Here is a 21,783-nt window from a genome sequence, read left to right on the forward strand (position 1 = left end):
TATTTATTTATTTATTTGAGAGAGAGAGGGAGAGGGAACAGAAGAGAGATTATGAATGGGGGGGAGGGACAGAGGGAGAATCAGACTCCCCTGCTGATCAGGGAGCCTGATGCAGGGCTTGATACCAGGACCCTGGGATTATGACCTGAGCTGAAGGCAGATGCTTAACTGACTGAGCCACCCAGGTGCCCCAAATATTAATTTTCAAACGCTATGACCAGTACACAAAGATAACTAGAAACTAGACTCTACTCAGGGAACCAGCACAGAAACAGACAATAGAAACAGACTGAGAAAGAATTCAGATACCAGAATTATCATACAGTGATTATAGAACAATTATGCTTACTGCCTTCAAAGAATAAGAAACTACAAAGTGACATAAATTGAAAAAGAACTAAGTTGACCTTTTAGAAATAAGGCACAGTAATCAAAATTTAAAAATCACTAGATCAGTTTAAGAGATTAGTAACAGATGAAAAGAAAACCAGTGAAGCAATTTGACATTCTACTAGGTTTGATGCAGTCTGACATTTTTCTGTTCCATTTTATTCTATCTGAATTTTCAAATTCTCAGATGGTTGAGACCCAATAACCTGATTTCACATGCCCTGGGCTGTCTTTTATTCAACATAATTAAATTAAAACAGATAATCGCACCATTTAATGTAACAATGTCAAGGAACATAATTTTAAAAAAAAAAAAAGCTTTTATTACAAATAGAGGATTCAAACATGTACCTCTGACAAATCCCTTATGTGCTGATTTTGCTAGAAGAAACTAGATGCAACTGACTTCATTACTGCCTCCTCTGTGGCTTTTTTACTCTTGGGCAGAAAGAGGAATCAGATTGGGAAGAAGACAAGTTTGATTTTTATTCTGGAATAGGTAGCCTTGGGGTCTATAACATTTTCTACTGGGAAGGTTTTAAACTAGTGAACTGCCACCAATGAAGTAAACTTAGGGTTACTGTAAGTATAGAATTAATAAAGAGAGTTTATTAGACTCAATATTATATTTAGAAGGACTCACTGATTTCCATTGTCACTAGTTTTCACCAGCCTGCAGCGAGACAAGAAAAATATGATCTAAAGAGTTTTTCATAAAGTTGATTTATTTATTTAAAAGGACTGACTTTTTAGAGGATATGTTCTTTATTTTTATTTTGGGGTCAAAATATAATTTAAAAATGAAGTGATACAGATAATAAATGGCATTTATCTTTTTTTAATAGGTTGGTAAAATTCAAAAATTGCAGTTCTATTAGTTCTAAAATTATTTTGAAAGTCTGGATTGATCCATAAAGTCCAAAAGACTGGGAAAACCACTGATGTCATCTACCTCTTATTTTTTTATACAACAAACATTTTGAGGGCCTATTATGCGCTAAGAGAAGGGGCTACAAAATAAGAAAATGACCGCACTGTCACTCCTGCTGACAGTAAGAAAGGAACAGGTTTAATCCATAGTTACTAAGAAGTTAAGTAGTATTAGGTCTTCTGGCAATGGGTCTGAGGGAAAGCCGGTTTGTCTGGGGACTCCATCTCTTACTGAAAGAAGAAATGAGGCTAAGCGGTCTTGCAAATGCACAGAGGGAAAAGGAAGGAAGGGAAGAGAAAACTGTTTAGGGTAGGGAATTTTATTTTATTTATATATTCTTAAGACTTTGAGAGAGAGAAAGAGCACGAGCAGGGGTCGGGGCAGAAAGAGAGAAGCAGACTCTTCGCTGAGCAGGGAGCCCTCGATCCTAGGACCCTGGGATCATGACCTGAAGAGAAGGCAGATGCTTAATGACTGAGCCCCCAAGGCGCCCCGAGGGTCGGGAATTTTAAACAGGGGTTGGGGGACCTGGTAAAGGCCAAGATGTAGTGATGATGAAAAGAGATGAGGAGGGCCAGATAAAAGAGTTTTTGCTGGCTTGGCTATGGACTTTAATTTTTGTTGTTGTTGTTGTTATTGTGAAATTGAAGTAAAAAAACAAAAAACCCAAACCATGCAGCACCTGGGTGGCTCAGTCAGTAAAGCATCTGCATTCAACTCAGGTCATGATCTTAGGGTCCTGGGATTCAGTTCCTGCTCGGGGGGAGTCTGCTTGCTTGCCTTCTCCCCATGCTTGCTTTCTTGCTCTCTCTCTCTCAAATAAATAAATAAATAAAATCTTAAAAAAAAAAAAACAAAAACAAAACCCAAGCCATTTACCATCTTTACCATTCTTTTTTTTTAATTTTTAATTTTTTTATTAACATATAATGTATTATTAGCCCCAGGGCATCTTGACCATTCTTAAGTGCACAGTTCAGTAGTGTTAAACATACTCGTATTGTTATAAAATAAGGACTTTATGGTATAAGCGCCTTAGATTAATGGTATTACTGAAAGATCTCAGAATAGGATTGGAGATTTAGGAAGACTGTTCTGGATGGTGGAAGTAGTAGGAGGTAGGGGATGGAGGTTAGGAGGACTGAAAGGGATTACAGGATTAAAGGTTTGTGGGGCCTTGTGAGTGGGAACCGATTTCTGGCTTGGTCACAGGGTTTTTGCCAGAGGGAATGTTAGGGACCAGAACTCAACGTACCTCTGGCTGAGTATCAGGCCTGTATGGGCCAGCTTTCCAGGGGCTGCACTACTTAAAGCTGTGAGCCTCATCTAACCAGGATGTATTCTGTTAAAACCCTAGAATTAAAAAGACTTTTTTTGCATCAGCTGCAGAAAAATGAAGTTTGGTGATTTTCAGCTTTTCTTGAAAAATTAAAATATCTGGGATGGTGGAATCATAGTCCTTCAAGGAAACAATCACATTAACTTCGTTTTAATGTATAATAAACCTATAGAAAAGTACACAAGTGTGTAACTTGATGTTCACAAGTGAACATTCCCCACTAACCAGCAATCCTATCAACATGCGGAACACTACCAGTATCTCTAAAGTTATTTAATACTATTTATTTAAATCCTACTAATTTATTTAATCCTACTAATTTATTTAATCCTACTAACAGCCTTATGAGGCAGATTATATTACGATCTCCTTTTTAAATACAAGGAAACTGAAGCACAGACAAGTCACCAGGTTAAATATTGAAACTAGCATTTGAACCTGGATCTGCGGTCTGATTCCGAATCCCACACTCTCCAGAAGAAAAGAGCGAACCGTTAAGTTCTTTTTTAACAACGTGGAAAGGCTGCCTCCTGCCACCGACACTTACTTCCGGGCGTCAGAGCCACGGAAACCACCCGCAACCACTGGCTCGTACCTGAAGCCGCCCGTGCCAGCGCCCGCCCCTCCCGAGCGCGGCGTCCTGGAGAGCCGCCCGCGGCGTGCTGCGCAGTCTCCACACACGTGAGGGCGCTGTCGCAGCTTCAGTCGGAGTTCCTCTTTCTGTTGTCGCGATATCTTTGACGCCGGAAAAACGCAAGACCGAAGGTCCCGTAGATGGCACGCCTCTCCCAGTACGCCTAAGTTCTCGCGTGAATTTTACTTCCGCCCTTTTGGCTCCCTGAGCAGCGCCATGGCGGTCGGCAAGAACAAGCGCCTTACGAAAGGCGGCAAAAAGGGAGCCAAGAAGAAAGTGTAAGTGTCTCCTGTCCCGGCCCCCAGCTTTTTGGGGTCATGCTGGGCTCGGCAGGCGGGTTCTGGATGGTGGTGTGAGCCGGATGGTGAGGATGTCAAGTGGATTGCGAGGGCCGTGCCGAGTTAGTAACTCAGAACGGAGGCCTGGGGGTTATGGTGCTGCATCGCTACGGGCTGTCTTCTTTCCTTTGGCCTTCCGGGACTTGTGCGCCCGCTTTTGAGCTAAATTGCCGATGCTCTTTGAGGCTTGGGTGTTTCGTATTGCGGGTTCCTTGGCCTTGTAAATTTCACGGGTAGTCGATGGTACTGCTCTCGAGAGCTTGTTCACCCGAGACCCCGCACCCCTTCCTCTGTTTGGGCCAGGTGGGACCCTTGGAGTTGCTTTTGGGTTCGTGTGAGTCCTTGCAGAGCCAGGGCTACCACTACGTATCTTCATTACCAGGAAGGTTCAAGAGACGTGCGTGTAATTTAGAGGCAATGCTTCTTGTGAAGCCGAAGAAACGATGGGGTGGGAAGTATGTACATTTATGGCATAACTTTTTCGGTGTCCGGTCTGTGTACAGTGAAGCAGACAGTGGGGAGAGCTAGGTTTGCACCTCACTGAAGGGAGTAGGTTCTTAGACTCCAGTTGCTTACATGCCAGTTAGCCATTTATGATCCTTAGAATGATGAAAGTTTTAAAAACTCAGTAAGAATTACGTGATCTGCGGTAAAACTTACTTGTTTTTAAAATACAGGGTTGATCCATTTTCTAAGAAAGATTGGTATGATGTGAAAGCACCAGCTATGTTCAATATAAGAAATATTGGAAAAACATTAGTCACAAGAACTCAAGGAACCAGTGAGTATTTTCTTGGTTTTTTTTTTTTTTTTTTTAAATAGGTCTGCTGGTGGGAGAACTAAGTAGAAATAGCTCTTGGTTGCAGCTTTGGCCACGGTGGTGATTGTTTGGTACAACACTTGGGGAAGGAAGGTGGTGCTTTTAGAATTACTAAGAAAATGTGCTTAGGTATTATTGAGTTTCTTGTGAAGATTGTCAGTAAGTCATTGGTGTCCACATGGAATTTGGCTAACAAAAGTTAGGGTCTTTATAATTTACATTAACTTTCTGCATGAATGTTCTTGACTTTACGTGGTTCCTAATGATAATAAGACAATTTATTGTTTTCTAGAAATCGCATCTGATGGCCTCAAGGGTCGTGTTTTTGAAGTGAGTCTTGCTGATCTGCAGAATGATGAAGTTGCATTTAGAAAATTCAAGCTAATTACTGAGGATGTTCAGGGCAAAAACTGCCTGACGAATTTCCATGGCATGGATCTTACCCGGGACAAAATGTGCTCCATGGTCAAAAAATGGCAGGTGAGAACAGAAGTTCTTTAGTGCATGGTGTTCTGGCGTGCATGGTCAAGGATGCCCTGTTAGGAAAAGAAGGAACGTATGTGATTGAAGTAGATTATATTTCAAATCCATAATGTTTTGTAGCTTTTATCGAGTGCTGACTCTGGGATTGGCACTCTTGAACTTGAGTAAAGCAATGAGTGAGCCATGATCATCCTATTTAACTGGAGTTCAAGATTTATTATCTTTTTTTCCAAGTTTTAAAATTGGGTTATCTGAGTTGATAAGAGTGGCAAAGCTTCCTGTGAGGTTGGAATCCTTGCTCAGTTTCCCAATTGTGTTCTCTTTGGCAAGTAACTTAAAGCTTGCTGGGCTTTGATTCTTTTGTATAAAATGATATGTAGGTAAGAGTATCACTTCTTGGGAGTTACAAAGATGAAATAAAAGAGCCATGAAAACATGCTTATGCACAGAACGTGTGCATAATGCACAATGCTTTGACACAAAGCATTTAGAAGGCATTGTTATTACAGGAAATAATTACATTGGTTCAGATGTGTTTGGCTAATCATTCAGTTTTGGGATGTTTTGTATATGGGAATGAATGATGACAAAATGTTTCGGTCCCAAATGATACATATTGATTATACCGTTACATTTATTTCTGACATTCCCTGAAGGTTTTATGGTTAATTTCTGGAAATACTCTAACATCCTTTCGCTATAAGTGTATTACTCATTTTTTAAACTAAAGTATACAATTTACAAAATGCAAAGGCAGTATTTCGGTTTTTGTTGCTACCTAAGGTAGTTTTCATTTTTTTACTTGAGGCAAAAATATGAGTAGTTAGTGGATTACTTACCAACATTTTAGCTGTGAAATTGAGTATTTAATCATCATCATACTTCAGTTTGGAACAAAAGTTATATTTAAAAATATGCATTTAGTGTTGTAGCAGTATTTTACCTACTCAGACAATACTTTTTTTAAAAAAAGAATGACCTAAGTGTAGACTAGAGTCTCAGAACCGGTTTTCTTAGATGTAGAGGTGTACAGTTGACTGGTGGGAAAAAAAGTCTGGCATGTAAAAGAAACGGGGCTGGATGCTGCTGAGATTGGGATAGAAGTGTTAACCTAGGGAAGAGAGTTGAGAGGACTTGGTATTAATTTAATTAGACATGAAAGGTAGTAAGATTTGGAGTAACTGGGTAAGTTCACTTCAAGGAAGTTAATTCTGTAAATTAGGCCTGTAGTTTGTATGATGATCATGTATTTGTTTTTTCTAGCGTTTTTATATTAGAATTTGAGGGCTATAAATTAATAACATTAAAACCTGGTACATCTGACAATACCTTTTTTCACTAGACCATGATTGAAGCTCATGTTGATGTCAAGACTACCGATGGTTATTTGCTTCGTCTATTTTGTGTTGGTTTTACTAAAAAACGCAATAATCAGATTCGGAAGACCTCTTACGCTCAGCATCAACAGGTCCGCCAAATTCGGAAAAAGATGATGGAGATCATGACCCGAGAGGTTCAGACAAATGACTTGAAAGAAGTGGTCAATAAATTGTAAGTGTTTGTTTTTCTCATACCTCATAACCTTGAATCTCTTCTTATCCCTCTGATGAAGGACTTCTCAGACCTGTGTTTAAATCCTGTCTGAAACTCTCTGGCTACATGTCCCTTAAAATATTTTAAGTGCTCAGTAAATGTAATTTGGTTTTTTTATCCTTATTTGAATGAAGCAGTCTCATAGTGAGACCTGAAGTATAGGAAATGCTTTTGTCTTAATTAGAAAATATACTGAAAAGACTAAACTTTCCACTGTCAGTGATGTATGGGAATAGATGATGACAAGATGTTTCGGTCCCAGATGATGTCCACTGATAAAACTGTTAACATTTTTCTGATGTTCCCATGCAGTTGGCTTAAGAGGGTGAAATAGAAAAGGCAGAAAGATCAAATGCTAACTTTATTACTAATTGGCTGTATAATTCAGGTCATTTAATCTCTACCAGTAAAGGGCAATAATGGACTGTCTTACAAGAGGATTTGAGTGGATTAAATGAGGTGGGTATTAATGTGTATATATTTATCCCTTCTTTACTGGTTTGCAGGATTCCAGACAGCATTGGAAAAGATATAGAAAAAGCTTGTCAGTCTATTTATCCACTCCATGATGTCTTCGTTAGGAAAGTAAAAATGCTGAAGAAGCCCAAGTTTGAATGTAAGTTAAAAGGTCATAGGATTCCTGAGAAAAATAATGTGCGGCAAGATATATTGGTGTCTCGTTTTTTTTTAGTCCAGATGATATATTTTTTTTCTGTCCTGCCTGTATAGTATTGAAGACATTGTTTTAAGAAAATGGTGTGCTATAAAAATTCTTTCTTTTTTTCTTTTAGTGGGAAAGCTCATGGAGCTTCATGGTGAAGGTAGTAGTTCTGGAAAAGCTACTGGGGATGAGACTGGTGCTAAAGTGGAACGAGCTGATGGATATGAGCCACCAGTCCAAGAATCTGTTTAAAATTCAGACATTCAATGGTGACAAATAAAAAATCTTATTTGTGATGTTTAATTTCTGATGATTCTTTTTAAATAACATAGGCTTGGTGAATCAGATACTCTGAACTGATGGTGATGTGAACTTTTCTGAACTGTTGAATGGATTTTATCCATTGCTCTAGGTTACTAAATAGCTGCAAAAGATAGTGATCCATTTTAAGTTGTAGTCATCTGGATGGAAGTATTACGGAGGGGTAATAAAAGGAAATCTTTTTCTTTTTTTAACATGGTGTATGTTTTTAAGTGTTTTTTTCTTTTTTTAGGTTTTATTTATTTGACAGAACACAGGGGGAGCAGCAGAGGCAGAGGGAGAAGCAGGCTCCCTGCTGAGCAAGGATTCTGACATTGGACTCAGTCCCAGGACCTTGGGATGACCTGAGTAGAAGGCAGACGCTTAACTGACTGAGCCACCCAGGCATCCCTTAAATGGTTCTTGAACCATTTGGAAGGCTTGTTAAAATAATGGCAGGGCCCTGCCCTAGAGTTTCTGATGCACTGGTTGCAGTGTGAGACCTGAAAACTTGCCCTTTTTTTGAAATTTGCATTAACAAAGTTTCCAGGTGATAGTGATGGCCAGGGACCATACTTGGAGAACCACTATGCTAGACTGATTGAATAATGGGAAGAGCCCGTTAACTTTTATTTTATTTTTTAACCTAAATGATCTTTTCCCTAAAGCTGCAAAGTGTCATACTGTGTACTAGTACTGGGAGTTGAACTTGGCTAGAGAAATTGGTTGTTGATACCTGTTAATAAGTGTGTATTTGATGTTGCACACTAGCCAATAATTCCTCCTCTACCGTTTACGCATTCTTTTCTGTAGTCCTGCTCACCTCCAACTTTCTCATTTTCAATCAGCTGATGACCTTAAAATCATTAGAAGAGTTTAAAGTAGATGAGAGAAAAGAACTTGACAAATTCCCAATCTGCCATGTATGTATATAGTGGCATTTTTGCCTTCCCTCTTGGTTAATCAAGCTCATGGCTTTAGCACTTTTTACCTTTATTGGTATTTATTTGACCAGTCCCTTTCATCAGCATACATTCTGAAGTCTACCTTTACAGGTGGCACCCTACCCAAACCCCTTGTAGAGCAAAGCTCAAAAAAGTTGACGATACATACTTTTTCTTGGAAAGTGAGCAGTTTTTTGTTTGATGTTTGAGTAAACCATTTTCACTGTATCTTAATTTTACTTTTAAAATTACCCAATTGGACACATCCATAAGCTGTTGGCTGTGAAAGTTACAGTGACTTTGTTGCTAAGTCTAAATGGTCTATTTATGACCTTTTATGTGCCTCTAGTGACATTTGACAGTTGATTTTCTTTGAGAATCTTAAAAAGATTTCCTCCCATGTCAGTAGCCATTACTAGTTCATCTCAGACTTGTTGGAGAGGCCTAGGGCTTAGTCCTTGGACAGTTACCAATACTCTCCCTAGATACTATTCAATATTTTAAACTGACTTTCAGATATTTTATTTCTAGCCTGTACCTTTCTTTGAACTATAGGTTTGTCTGTCCAACTGCTTACTTGATATCTTTACTTGGATAGAGAATAGGTGTTTCATATTTGACAGGTCTAAAATGGTGTTCTGGATCCTAACAGTTTACTCTTAGGTTTTAGGCCAAAATCTTCCATTACTACCCAGATTGTTACTGCCAGATTGTTCACTCAAGGCCCAAATTGGTATTATCCCTGACCTCTAATTACCATTCCTTAACATTTCTAGCCAGATTGCCCTCTCTATTCCTGGATGGGCTAGGTACATTGTTAACCTTAGGGATTTGTCACTTGTTCTCCCTGTGCTTGGAATGCTCTCCCCTTAAGTGTCACAGAGCTTGCTCCTTAACCTCTAAGTCTCAGTAGACCCCCATGATGGGCTTGGCCTATTAAAAATTGTGCCATATCCTCCAGCATTCCCAATTTCCCATTAAACTTTTTTCTGTAGTTTAGTGTCTACTAGAATATTCCATGAGGATTGCTTTTTGGTCTTGTTCACCACTATACCTCTAGGGCCTAAGAGTTCAGTGTTTGTTGGATAAAGGAATGAATGATGTTCCTATTAATACCCTATAGTGAAGTAAATGTTTTCAGTGAAAAACATTAGTTGTACATTTGGATCTCAAATACAGGGGCTTCCTTTCTAGGGCGGACAGAAGTCAGGTCTAAAAAGAGGTTACTGAGGGTAGGGTTCAGGAATTGAGTTAAGTGGTTTTTATTGGTGTTAATTAGCAGTCAAGCTCCAATCTGCTACATCTATATAGGGCTTGGCATAGCTCTGTTTTATCTAAACAAGGATTCATTTGAAAATGGTTCAGAAAGAATATGTGATTGGATTTTTTAAATGGTTCAGCCTGTTTGATGATGGGTTTAATTAAGTTACATTCTTGGCCAGCTTGAAGGTGGGTGACTTCCAACCAGTGGAAAATATGTAAAGGGTAATTCTGTTTCCTGTTTCCCCTTTAAATCTTATAAACTTAATACAGAGATCCTAAATGTTTACATTTGGCTTTTCTCTACTTGATTCTAATTGGAACAGTTTCACTTTGGTCTTTCCTTGGAAAACAGCTGCTGTAACCAGGGATACAGGAACCTTCAAAAACAAACTACTGAAGAGCTTTGTGTTCAGGCATGATTGGATTAGGCAGTAAACCTAACAGGTGATCTTAAACTGGCTTTTGCCCTTTTTTTTTAAAGTGGCTTTTGCTTCTGAATGTGTACAGTTGAGAGGTATTTGAAAGTGTGTACTAATGTGAAAAAAAAAAAAGCTCGGAAGAGTATCCTAGATAATTTGGGTGCACACTATGTAATTCTACAGGTTTTTAACTGGAAAGACGAGGCGGAAGAAAGAGATTGGGGTAAGGGAGCGTGAGGATTCTGCTTGATGTTACTTGCTTTGATGGGGAAAGGGCCATAGGCCAAGGGAAGTGGGTGGCACCTGAAAGATGGAAAAGACTTGGACATAATCATGTCACAATGGTATGATAGAATGTGGCATCATTATTCATCCCACGTTGCATGCACAGTTGTCTCACCACCACCAATATGAATTATGGAACAGTTTTTTAAAGAATGTGACATGGCCCGCTAATTTTTAAGATTTTATTTATTTTTAAAGAGAATGCACATGTGCAAGTGGGGAGAGGGACGGAGGAGGGAAAGGGAGAGATTCTGAAGCCAACTCAGCACTGAAGCACTGAATCACAGCTGGACATGGGGCTCAGCTCACCACCTGAGCCAGAACCAAGAGTTGAATGCTAAACTGATGGAACCGCCCCGGAGCCCTGGCACACTAAATTCTTACAGCTGGCCTGACATTGCTTGAGCACACAGCCATTACTTATATTCTCCCTCTTAGGGCTTACGTAGTTTCATTGCTACAAGTATGTATAGCCTTAATGCCCACTTCCAGTTCTTGCATTGATAGCTATGTAGTTAAATTTGTTTGAAGCTTGTTCTCTGGTCAGTTCCTCTGGAAGTTCTCATGGCATTATTTTCTGAATTCTTGCATGTTTAGTATAGTTTGTCTTTATTCCTGAAAGTAGCTTTTATTTTTTTTTTCTTTGAGCATCTTAAATATGCTCCTGCATTTTCCTCTGCCATTAAACATTACATTGGTAATGAAGGTCTGATGATGATTTTTCTAACTCTTTCCCTTACCAGTCACTTTCTGTTTTGGCTAGAAGCCCAGAGATTTTTTTTTTTTTTTTTAAATCCAGTGAGTTTATAAAATATATCTTGGTCGTTGTTCTGACCGAATAGTCTCAGGTATGCAGTATACTCTGTAAATACGTAATTTCAATTCTTTTTGGAGGCAGAATTTTCATAAATTAAGGTTGTTAGCATTTCTGTTCCCTTGATTGGTTTCCTTTATTGGGACTTCTTTGTGATTTCCTGGCAGCTGTTCTAGTGCCTAACTATCCATGTGATAAATTCCTTAGGTTATATTTTTGTAGAATGTGTTGGCTAATACTGCCCATGGGCTACGTCTGGCCAGTGTCTGTTTTTTGATGGCCTGCAGGCTAAAAATGGCTTTTCCGTTTTCATATGGCTGAAAAAAATAGTTACTACATGTGAAAATGACATGAAATTCAAATCTCAGTATACACAAAGTTTACCTGGAACACAGCTCCACATTCAGTTTTAGGTAACTGGCCCTGCAGTGGCAGAGTTGAGTAGTTGGGACAGACCGCTGTGGCACACTCATTGCTTCACACTAAGGGGCAGCACAGTGCACACTGCAACAACACAGTAACAACTTTTCTATCACCTACCTGAAAAGACCCCTTTGAAGGTGCAAGACATAAAATCTTACAAATCAGCATTAATAGATGAACACTGGCAGTTTACGGAGATTGCTGACTTGAACACTAAGGGAAATGTCACCCCCAACCCCAAAAGGAAAAACTATTACTAAACTTAAAAAAATTTACTCGGGGCGCCTGGGTGGCTCAGTGGGTTAAAGCCTCTGCCTTGGGCTTAGGTCATCCCAGGGTCCTGGGATCAAGCCCTGCATCGGTTTCTCTGCTTGGCGGGGAGCCTTCTTCCTCCTCTCTCTCTGCCTGCCTCTCTGCCTGCTTGTGATCTCTGTCAAATAAATAAAATATTTTTTTTTAAGATTTTATTTATTTATTTGACAGACAGAGATCACAAGTAGGCAGAGAGAGAGAGAGGAGGAAGCAGGCTCCCTGCTGAGCAGAGAGCCGGATTTGGGGCTCGATCCCAGGACCCTGAGATCATGACCTGAGCCGAAGGCAGAGGCTTTAACCCACTGAGCCACCCAGGCGCCCCTAAATAAAATATTTTTAAAAAAATACTCAACTGTTACAGCTTCTACTTAAAAATTTTGCAGGATTTTGTTTCTGCTCATTATGCCTACATAGTATTCTCAGTTTTGCTCCTTGGCCCCTTACAGAAAAAGCTTACTGACACCTGCTATAAGTAAGAAAATAAAACATCTAAATTAACTGACAGGGTTTGGGCAAAAGTTGCAACGGAGAAAAAAAAATTATACTTGCTGAATAAATGTGTGTGTGTGCGTACGTGTACTTCTGGGTCAGTCCAGCATACTACTGTATATTCTGCTAAGGCCGAGATCGATGTATACTTATCCATGTGCTATAAATGCTTATAAAGTTTCAAAGATTATCCCATCCAGGGCACTGCTACTTTTAGAAAGTGTTAATAGGACAAACTCGCCACCCATTCACCACCAGTGGGTGGGCTAGGATTTAACACAAGGGCCTCTACTCTTTGGTGACCAGCATTTTCACTCTGTAGATGTCCTATTAGTTGGTAAGGCAGGATCCTTACTCTCGTAGGCTAGTTTTTATCACCCTTCCAACAGGGGTGTTTGGAAAACTCCAATAAAATTAAGGGACCTGCTCACCAAGTAGTTTCTTGGGACTGTGTGGGTGGATTTAGAATATTTAATCCCTTTAGTAATCAAGGCAGGTCTCTGACCTGCTACAAAAGGAGGCCCAACTCCTTGGAGGCTTTGGGTATTGGAGAAAGCATACATCTCAGTAAATGGGCCTTTCCGGTCAAATAAAAATGGCAACAGTTTTAGCATCTTCATTTTGCATGAGGTTGTGATGGTTACTCTTGGGAATCCGTGTCTCCCAACCCGTTGGCTGAAGCATAGCTGCTAGCTCATGGGGGCCCTCACTTCATAGAGATCCCCGGAATACACACTCAATCACTGGTGGCTCGGCCAAGTTGCAAGCTGATGGTACTCATTACGCTATGCAGAACTAAAGGGAGTGGTCACTGCTCAGCGAGCTGAATTCAAGGCGGTTCTCACAGACCTGCCAATCCGTCCCTTGATCAACAGCCTCCTTTGCTGACTCTTTGCCCACGGCCTAGCCATCTGGTCTGCCACTTTAAAGACTGTAATATAGACAGATTAAAAACATCCCTTTTTTAGGCCTTGAATTGTGGGAACAAATTGCAGCTATTGATTGGGCCATCTGGTAAAGGCCAGCTCTGACATGACCTAGTAGAATCAAACTACTGATCAAGCCTGCACCACCTGGATTGCCACCACACATGGCAACACGTTCACCATTAAGGGCCGTGCACACAGCAAAAAACTCTCATGCATGCCAGACGTGTGACTCCTGCCAAAAGCTGGCCCATGTGTCCCGAGGTGAATGATGGCACAGACTGACTACTGACAGGCTGACTCCACTGGACTATGTTGCCACCACTCAGGGCAACTGATGGTTATGATGTTGCTGTTCCACTCTGATCATCTGACCATACAACTGTAGCCCTTGAAACTAATGTCATACGTGCCACGTTCTTAGCTTTCCAGACCACTTGCGATCTGGCGTTGGGCCACTTTTTGTCACAAAGGCCACTTAGCAGAGTGTCTGAAGGATATCTCATGGCTTTCTGCCACCCACAGATATCTAGCATCGCCTGGCATTGGGAACAGGTTTCTGATTCTACCACCCTCACTTCCTCCTGGTTCTACATACCTGAGTAAGGTAGTTGGGGGTCACAGAATATGGCAGTCCCCAGAAAAGGATCGTCTCTTGGCTGCCTTCTGGGTGATAATCAGGACAAAAGATCTGGGTGAAAGTGGGGATGATTGGAGAAAAGATGAAATTAACATCTCCTCTGGCATTGGAGGAGACAACACCTTAGATCCTAGGAGGGAGGGCAGCGCAGCAATTAATGTACTCTTTGTTACCTAGATCATTCTCAGTCTTGGCACAGTTGATATTTTAGGCTAGAAAATTCAGTGTTGTGAAGGGCTGTTTTGTGCATTGTGGGATGGTCAGCAGTATCACTTGCCTCAGCCCACTAGATGCCAGGAGTTCCTTTCCCCCAGTTGTGACAATAATGACATTGGACATTGCCAAATAGCCAAAAAAATTGCTCCCAGTTGAGAACAGCTAACCTTAATCTAAAACTCCTACCTAAATCATATGGCAGTTGCAGCTAACAGTCTGACCTGCTCCTGGGTTTCTCATCTGGGTCCATGTGCCAAAAAAACAAGAAAACTCATATAGACATGTATGGTTCTGAACTATTCTGCTATGCCTGACGCCATCAACCGCAGCTCCCAAATGCAAATGTGTACAAACTGGCAGATCAACACAACCTTGATTTGATCTGGCTGATCACATGCTTTTGATGTCTGAGTGGCTTTCAGTTAATGCCAAAAATGGCAACTGGAGCTGCAACTATTTGGTGACACTGTCCCTGTGACTTAATCAAACCAATGTGATGATAATCCCAATCAGGCTTGACGGCAAAATCTGAAGTGAAGTTACCTTTGCCCTTTTGGTTGTATTTTTGGATGGGGGAAAAAAATGGGTCATGTCCACTGGATACAGCGGTTGCTTTTTGCCCATCTACTCCCCTGTAATGATTGAAAATGACACCAAAGATGAGCAGATCAGTTGAAACTCATTTGCACAGTTTATAATGAATAAAGGCCTGGACTTAGAATCAATCATGGCTGCCTCAAATAAGAACTACTGCTACCCTCTTGGGCTTATTCACAGTTGGCTATGTGTAGAAGGAATGAGATCAATACATACGTTGGCTTCATCTGTTGCTTCAAGTCTGACTGATGACAGTCTTAGCTCTGTGCTGTGAGATTCTAACCTCTGTTGATTAATCAGAGTGGTTGATGGAGAAGCATATTCATATAAAAATTCAAATTTGGCTATGAACATGTCACACTGAGTGAACTGTGAGAAGCAATCTGCTATAGAGCCCAAGTGTCCCTGCATGTGCTTGTTGAGTAAGCCAAAAATACAATTCTTTGCTTGCTCTTTGGGGCCATTTCTCAGGTTTGTGTTTGCATCCTTGTGGCCAATCTTGAGGGATGACGTGATGTCTCCCCCTGGAAAAAGAGCAGGCTTGCTTCCACTTACTACGCAAGTGCTAAATCTTAGTGTTCCTTTTTTGGAATGCAATCCACTATTTGACGGGCCCTTTGCATTACCTCTGTGGGATTTGAGGGGCATGGGAAACTGGAACAAATGAACATGAAGCTTTGGCTATTGGTTTGCTATGAGTAAAAAAATCCTTTCATTTCTGACCCAGGAGTCTCATGTCTTTTGCCAGCATCCATGAAATGGTGACAGGCTAAATTTTCAGCTTGTATGTTAGGTAAAATGTCAAACACTGACACTTTCTTCTCCTCAATTATTTTGAAGCAAATTTCAGATATTAAATGTAAGTATTTCATCAGGTAAGTCTAAAACAATTCCTTAAGACAAAAACAAAAACATAAACACAATTCTATTAACATACTTCTAACTTTCAGTAATTCCTTAATAGTATTAAATATCCAATCACACCAATTTAATTGGTGATTAATTCTCTGTTGGATATAATATTGTGATAGGCAATGCAAGTGTGAAAGCAAGGGTAGTGAGCTTCCATTTGCTAAGACCATTCACGAAGTCTACTGCAGGTATCATTAGCTCTTAGTCTGTTTGTGGAACGGTAATTGTTTTTGTTCAAAAGAAAAATAATTCACTACAGTGGCAGAAACAGACAATACAATTAGACTGTTAAAACCAAATGCTGGGGCACCCGGGTGGCTCAGTGGTTAAATGTCTGCCTTTGGCTTGGGATATGAACCCAGGGTTCTGAGATCGAGCCCTACATCAGGCTCCCTGCTCGGTGTGGGTGTCTGCTTCTCCCTCTGCCCTTCCCCCCTGCTTGTGCTCTCTTGCTCTTTCTCAAAATAAATAATATCTTAAAAAAAAAAAAAGGAAAAACCAAATGCTGTTAAGAAGTGAAGTAACTGGAACTCTCAAATATCACTAATGGAGTGTAAAATGGTAAAACACTTTGGAAAACAGGCAGCCTTTTTTTTTTTTTTTTAAGATTTTATTTATTTATTTGACAAACAGAGATAACAAGTAGGCAGAGAGGCAGGCAGGAGAGAGAGGAGGAAGCGGGCTCCCCGCTGAGCAGAGAGCCTGATGCGGCGTTCGATCCCAGGACCCTGGGATCATGACCTGAGCTGAAGGCAGAGGCTTTAACCCACTGAGCCACCCAGGCACCCCCAGCCTTTTTTTTTTTAAGGGAGAGTGAGTGAGCGAGCAAAGGTGAGCAGAGGGCAGGGCAGAGAATCTCAAAAGACTCCCTGCTGATCTGGGAGCCTGATGCAGGGCTAGATCTCACAATCCTGAGGTCATGACCTGAGCCGAAATCAAGAGTTGGCCACTTACCTTAAACTGAGCCACCCAGGTGCCCCAGACAGGCAGCTTTTAAATAAAATTAAATATGTATCTATTTCACCCCTTAACAATTTTACTCCTAGATATTTATCCAGGAGAAGTGAAATCCTATGTGCGCAAAGGACTTAAGAATGTTAATACTAGTCAACGATAAAGCTGGGGGAGGGGAATGCAGATACCAGTTTTATTCATAACAGCTAAAAACTAGAAATAAATCAATAGGATAAGTTGTGGTGTATTCATATGATGAAATACTACTGAGAAATAAAAGGGAACCAACTATATTACACACAACATGGATGACTCTCAAAAATATGTTGAGCAAAAGAAACCAGAAGAGTAGATACCATGTTATTTCATTTTTATGACATTGTAGAACAGGCAAAACAAACCTTTAGTGATAGAAATCAGAACAGTGACTGCCTCTGCAGGGGGCAGGGGGTGGGACAGGAGAGCAGGATGTGATCATTGAACGGAAGAGGGCATGAGAAACTTTCTATGGTGATGGAAATGTTCTATATATTTATTGGTGGTTTTGAGTGTACAGAATTGTCAAAACTCACAGAATTGCATACACATTGTTCTACACATTTTATGCAAAGTATGCTGCAAATTAACAACAGCAACAAAAAATGGATCTAACCAGCTAGGTCATGGACTTGCTGCATTTCACTGTCTGTCGCATTCTGGAATATGCTTTCCATACTAGGAGCTTCCTCCTTCGTATCTACTTTGGTCTGGAACCAAATCTAAATACACTTGTTTGTCATGGGCTTCTAGGCCGCCACAGGATTCAGGACCTTGGCTCCATGTACGGCTCAGCACGGACGCTTGGGCATCATCTCCAGGAACCATGCCAGATCTGATCATAATGTCCAACATTCCAGTGGTTATGGTTATTACTGCCATCTGTGGCCTGATGGCAGTCATCCTTATTACCAAATTCTAAAGAAGAAAATCTTACTTTGTGCACTTGGACACCAGCTTGAGTGATTTGGCTGCTGGCTTTGTGCAAGTTCTGCTCAGCAGCCCTATTTGTGAGTGAATTTCTGAGTCTCATCTTTCCAGAGGAACTGTTTCTTTGGTCTCATCATTTGCCTTTATTCTCTTTATAAAGTAGTCCCTCCTCGTGTCCATCAAATAGAATGTGCTGTAGCAGCCACCCAGCCCAATCCAGCAGGAACAGCTTGACACATCGCACTGGGGCAATCATCCCACTTAGCAGTTAGTCTTCCGGATACATGGTGCTTTAGTGCCCTCTATTCTCTTGCTTTCGGACCTTGCCCCAAACTGTCTCATCACAGTGGACAACTAAGCCTTCTCACAGTCCAGCCAGGCCCCTCTGACCAGCAAAGATGCAAGACTCTGTTCACCGATATTCTTCTTCCCTGAGAGTGCTCTGTATATATAAATGAATTGGATAATTTTTTCATCCCTGTATATTTTTTATTTATTTATTTATTTATTATTTTTACTAACATATAATGTATTATTTGCCCCAGGGGTACAGGTCTGTGAATCGTCAGGCTTACACACTTCACAGCATTCACCTTATCACATAACCTCCCCAATGTCCATAACCCCACCACCCTCTCCCCAGCCCCCTCCTCCCAGCAACCCTCAGTTTGTTTTGTGAGACTAAGAGTCTCTTATGGTTGTCTCCCTCCCAATCCCATCTTGTTTCATCTTTGCTTCCCCACCCCCCAACCCCCCGACTCTGCCTCTCAAATTCCTCATATCAGGGAGATCATATGATAATTGTCTTTCTCTGCTTGACTTATTTCGCTCAGCATAATACCCTCTAGTTCCATCCACATTGTAGCAAATGACAAGATTTCATTTCTTTTGATGGCTGCATAGTATTCCACCGTGTGTGTGTGTGTGTGTGTGTGTGTGTGTCTTGTGTGTGTGATACACACACACACCCCACATCTTTTTTTTTTTTTTTTAAGATTTTATTTATTTATTTGACAGAGATCACAAGCAGGCAGAGAGAGAGGGGGGAAGCAGGCTCCCCGCTGAGCAGAGAGCCCGATGCGGGGATCGATCCCAGGACCCCAGGATCATGATCCGAGCTGAAGGCAGAGGCTTTAACCCACTGAGCCACCCAGGCGCTCCTCACACCACATCTTCTTTATCCATCCATCTGTTGATGGACATCTAGGTTCTTCCCTTCAGATCTGTATATTTATTTTTTAACAGCTCTGACATTTCATACGTTAAAGAGAAGACACCACTGGTCTCCCTAGTACAGGTATAGCTCATTTTGGGGTTTTTTTGGTTGTTGTTTTCTTGTTTTTTCATAAATTGGAAGTCTGTGGCAACCCCGCATCGGGTAAGCCTATTGATGCCACTGTTCCAAGAACATTTGCTCAATTTGTGTTTCTGTGCCACATTTTGGTAAGTATTTCAAACGTTTTCATTATTATTATATTTATAATGCTGGTGATCAGTGATCTTTTTTTTCCCTTTTTTTTGTGCTGTATGACCTTTAATTAGGTATAAAGACTTCCAATCATGTCACCTAGGGACCATGTCACCTAGGCTGCTCTGTTTGGCTGCCAGTCTTGTCGCTCTCTTCAGCAATGGTGGGGCAGATATCCTTTCCACAGGGAAGAGAAATCTATAGTTTGTTGCCTTTGCCAGTATCAAAAATGCTGACAGTCGGGTGGCAAAGCTGTTGCCAATGGCATCTTTCATGTGAACAACATCAAATGAACCGGGGTGTCTCTCTCTGTTGGTAGTCACAGCAGTACTTCCCAGGTTAGCACCCCCAGTCACCATACACAGATTACCAGTGTCAAACTTGATGAAATCAGTAATCTTTCCAGTCTCCAGATCAATCTGAATGGCATCATTCACCTTGATGAGGGGATCAGGATAGCAGATGGTACGAACCTTGTGAGTCACCAGATGGGGGATTCCTTTTGTCCCCACAAAGATCTTTCTCACTCTGCACAACCTGTTTGGCCTCCTCAAGTGTAATGCGATGAAGAGCAAGCGACGCTTGGTGTCATAGATCAGAAGGAAATTCTCCCCAGTCTTGTCGATGCTGATGACAGCCATAAAGACAGCCGGGTCGGTCATATCAGTTTGGACCTTGCCATCAACCTTAATAAAACCCTGCATACAGATCTTCTTTACTTCATCTCCTGTTAGGGCATACTTAAGTCTGTTCCTTAGGAAAATGATGAGAGGGAGACATTCTCTCAACTTATGGGGACAAGTAGATGGGTGAGGAACAAATACATCGGTCAGTTTATCCAGCATCCAATGCTTTGGCGCTGCTACACACCTCAGATGCTTCTTGGGACCACAAGCCATGGCTGTGCTAGGCACGAAAAGAGGACCGCCTCCTTCTGGTACCGGAGAAAAGAGGGTTGGAGGCTGTGTGCCGGTCAGTGATCTTTGATATTACTATTATATCATTTCCTTGAGACCCAACAACGTTGAAATTAGGCCAATTAATAACTCTGTGATGGCCTCCAAGTGTTCAAGTGAAAGGAAGAGTTGTGTGTCTCTCACTTTAAATCAAAAGCTAGAAATGATTATGTTTAATGAGGAAAGCATGTCGAAAGTAGAGATGGGCCAAAACCCAAGCTTCTTGCACGGAAGTTAGCCAAACTGTGAATTCAAAGGCAAAGTTCTCAAAGGAAATTAAAGGTGTTACTCCAGTGAAGAGTGATAAAAAGTGGAAGAGCCTTATTGTTGATATGGAGGAAGTTAGAGTGGTCTGGATATAAGGTCAAACCAGCCACAACATTCCCTTAAACCAAACCCTAATCCAGAGCAAGACCCCAAGTCCCTTCAATTCTGTGAGGGCTGAGAGAGGTGAGGAAGCTGCAGAAGAAAAGTCTGGAGCTAGCAGAGGTTTAAGGAATGAATCCATCTTCATAACATCAAAGTGCAGGAAGAAGCAGCACGTACAGATGGAGAAGCTGCAGCAAATTCTCCAGAAGTTCCAGCTAGGATCATTCATGAAGGCGGCTACATTGAACAAGAGATTTTCAACAGAGATGAAACAGTTGTATATTGGAAGAAGATGCCATCTAGAACTTTCATAGCTAGAGAGGAGAAGTCAGTGCCTGGCTTCAAAACTTCAAAGGACAGGCTGACTCCCTTGTTGGGGGCAAATGCAGCTGGTGACATCAAGCTGAAGCCATTTACCATTCCTCAGATCCTAGGGCCCTTATGAGTTATGGTGAATCTACTGTACCTGTGCTCTATCGGTGGAATAACAAAGCCTGGATGACAGCACATCTGTTTACAGCATGGTTTACTGAAATTTTTTTTTTTTAGATTTTATTTATTTATTTGACAGACAGAGATCACAAGTAGGCAGAGAGGCAGGCAAAGAGAGAGGAGGAAGCAGGCTCCCCGCTGAGCAGAGAGCCCGATGTGGGGCTCGATCCCAGGACCCTGAGATCATGACCTGAGCCGAAGGCAGAGGCTTTAACCCACTGAGCCACCCAGGTGCCCCAGCTTACTGAATATTTTAAGCCCACTGTTGAGACCTACTGCTCAGAGAAGAAGACTCCTTTCAAAATCTGACTGCTCATTGGCAATGCACCTGGTCACCCGAGAGTTCTGATGGACAACATCAATGTTTCCATGCCTGCTAACTCAACATCCATTCTGTGGCTTGTGGATCAAGGAGTAATTTCAACTTTTGAGTGTTCTCATTTAAGAAATAAGGCTATAGCTGCCACAGTTTCTCCTCTAATGGATCTGGACAAAGTAAACTGAAAACCTTCTGAAAGGATTCCGCATTCTAGATGACATGAAGAAGAGTTGTGATTCATGAGAAGATGTCAGAATATCGACACGAGCGGAAGTTTAGAAGAAGCGTGTTCCAAACCTCAAGGATGACTTTGAGGAGTTCAAGACTTCATGCAGGAAGTAACTGCAGACGGGGTGGGACGAGCAAGAGAACTAGAATTAGAAGTGGAGCCTAAAGATGTGACTGGGTGGCTGCAATCTCATGATCAAACTTGAAGGGATAAGGAGCTGCTTCTCATCGCTGAGCAAAGAAGCTGGTTTCTTGAGATGGAATCTACCCCTGCTAAGGATGCTGTGAATATTGTTGAAATG

At 41.3% G+C, this 21,783-nt stretch overlaps 1 protein-coding gene and 1 pseudogene across 2 annotated transcripts; one reads left to right on the forward strand and one right to left on the reverse strand.

Annotated features, from left to right (window-relative positions):
* The first annotated feature begins 3,039 nt into the window (after window positions 1-3,039).
* RPS3A (ribosomal protein S3A) lies at window positions 3,040-7,492 on the forward strand. The gene is made up of 6 exons (XM_080797519.1): window positions 3,040-3,572; window positions 4,310-4,413; window positions 4,745-4,932; window positions 6,278-6,486; window positions 7,035-7,144; window positions 7,320-7,492. Exons 1-6 carry the CDS (start codon window positions 3,511-3,513, stop codon window positions 7,439-7,441), a joined length of 795 nt encoding a protein of 264 aa, XP_080653645.1. The 5' UTR covers window positions 3,040-3,510; the 3' UTR covers window positions 7,442-7,492.
* Window positions 7,493-19,212: 11,720 nt separating this feature from the next.
* LOC308338278 (small ribosomal subunit protein eS4-like) lies at window positions 19,213-20,016 on the reverse strand (annotated as a pseudogene). Its single transcript has one exon. The product of its transcript is annotated as a small ribosomal subunit protein eS4-like (transcript).
* Window positions 20,017-21,783: the final 1,767 nt, after the last annotated feature.

The sequence above is a fragment of the Martes martes genome, assembly GCF_963455335.1.
Source record: "Martes martes genome assembly, chromosome: 2".
Taxonomy (NCBI): domain Eukaryota; kingdom Metazoa; phylum Chordata; class Mammalia; order Carnivora; family Mustelidae; genus Martes; species Martes martes.

Coding starts and splice junctions, on each gene's coding strand:
- RPS3A (XM_080797519.1), top strand. CDS start 3,511: ATGGCGGTCGGCAAGAACAAGCGCCTTACGAAAGGCGGCAAAAAGGGA. Junction 3,573..4,309: donor AAGGGAGCCAAGAAGAAAGT/GTAAGTGTCTCC, acceptor TTTAAAATACAG/GGTTGATCCATTTTCTAAGA. Junction 4,414..4,744: donor CACAAGAACTCAAGGAACCA/GTGAGTATTTTC, acceptor ATTGTTTTCTAG/AAATCGCATCTGATGGCCTC.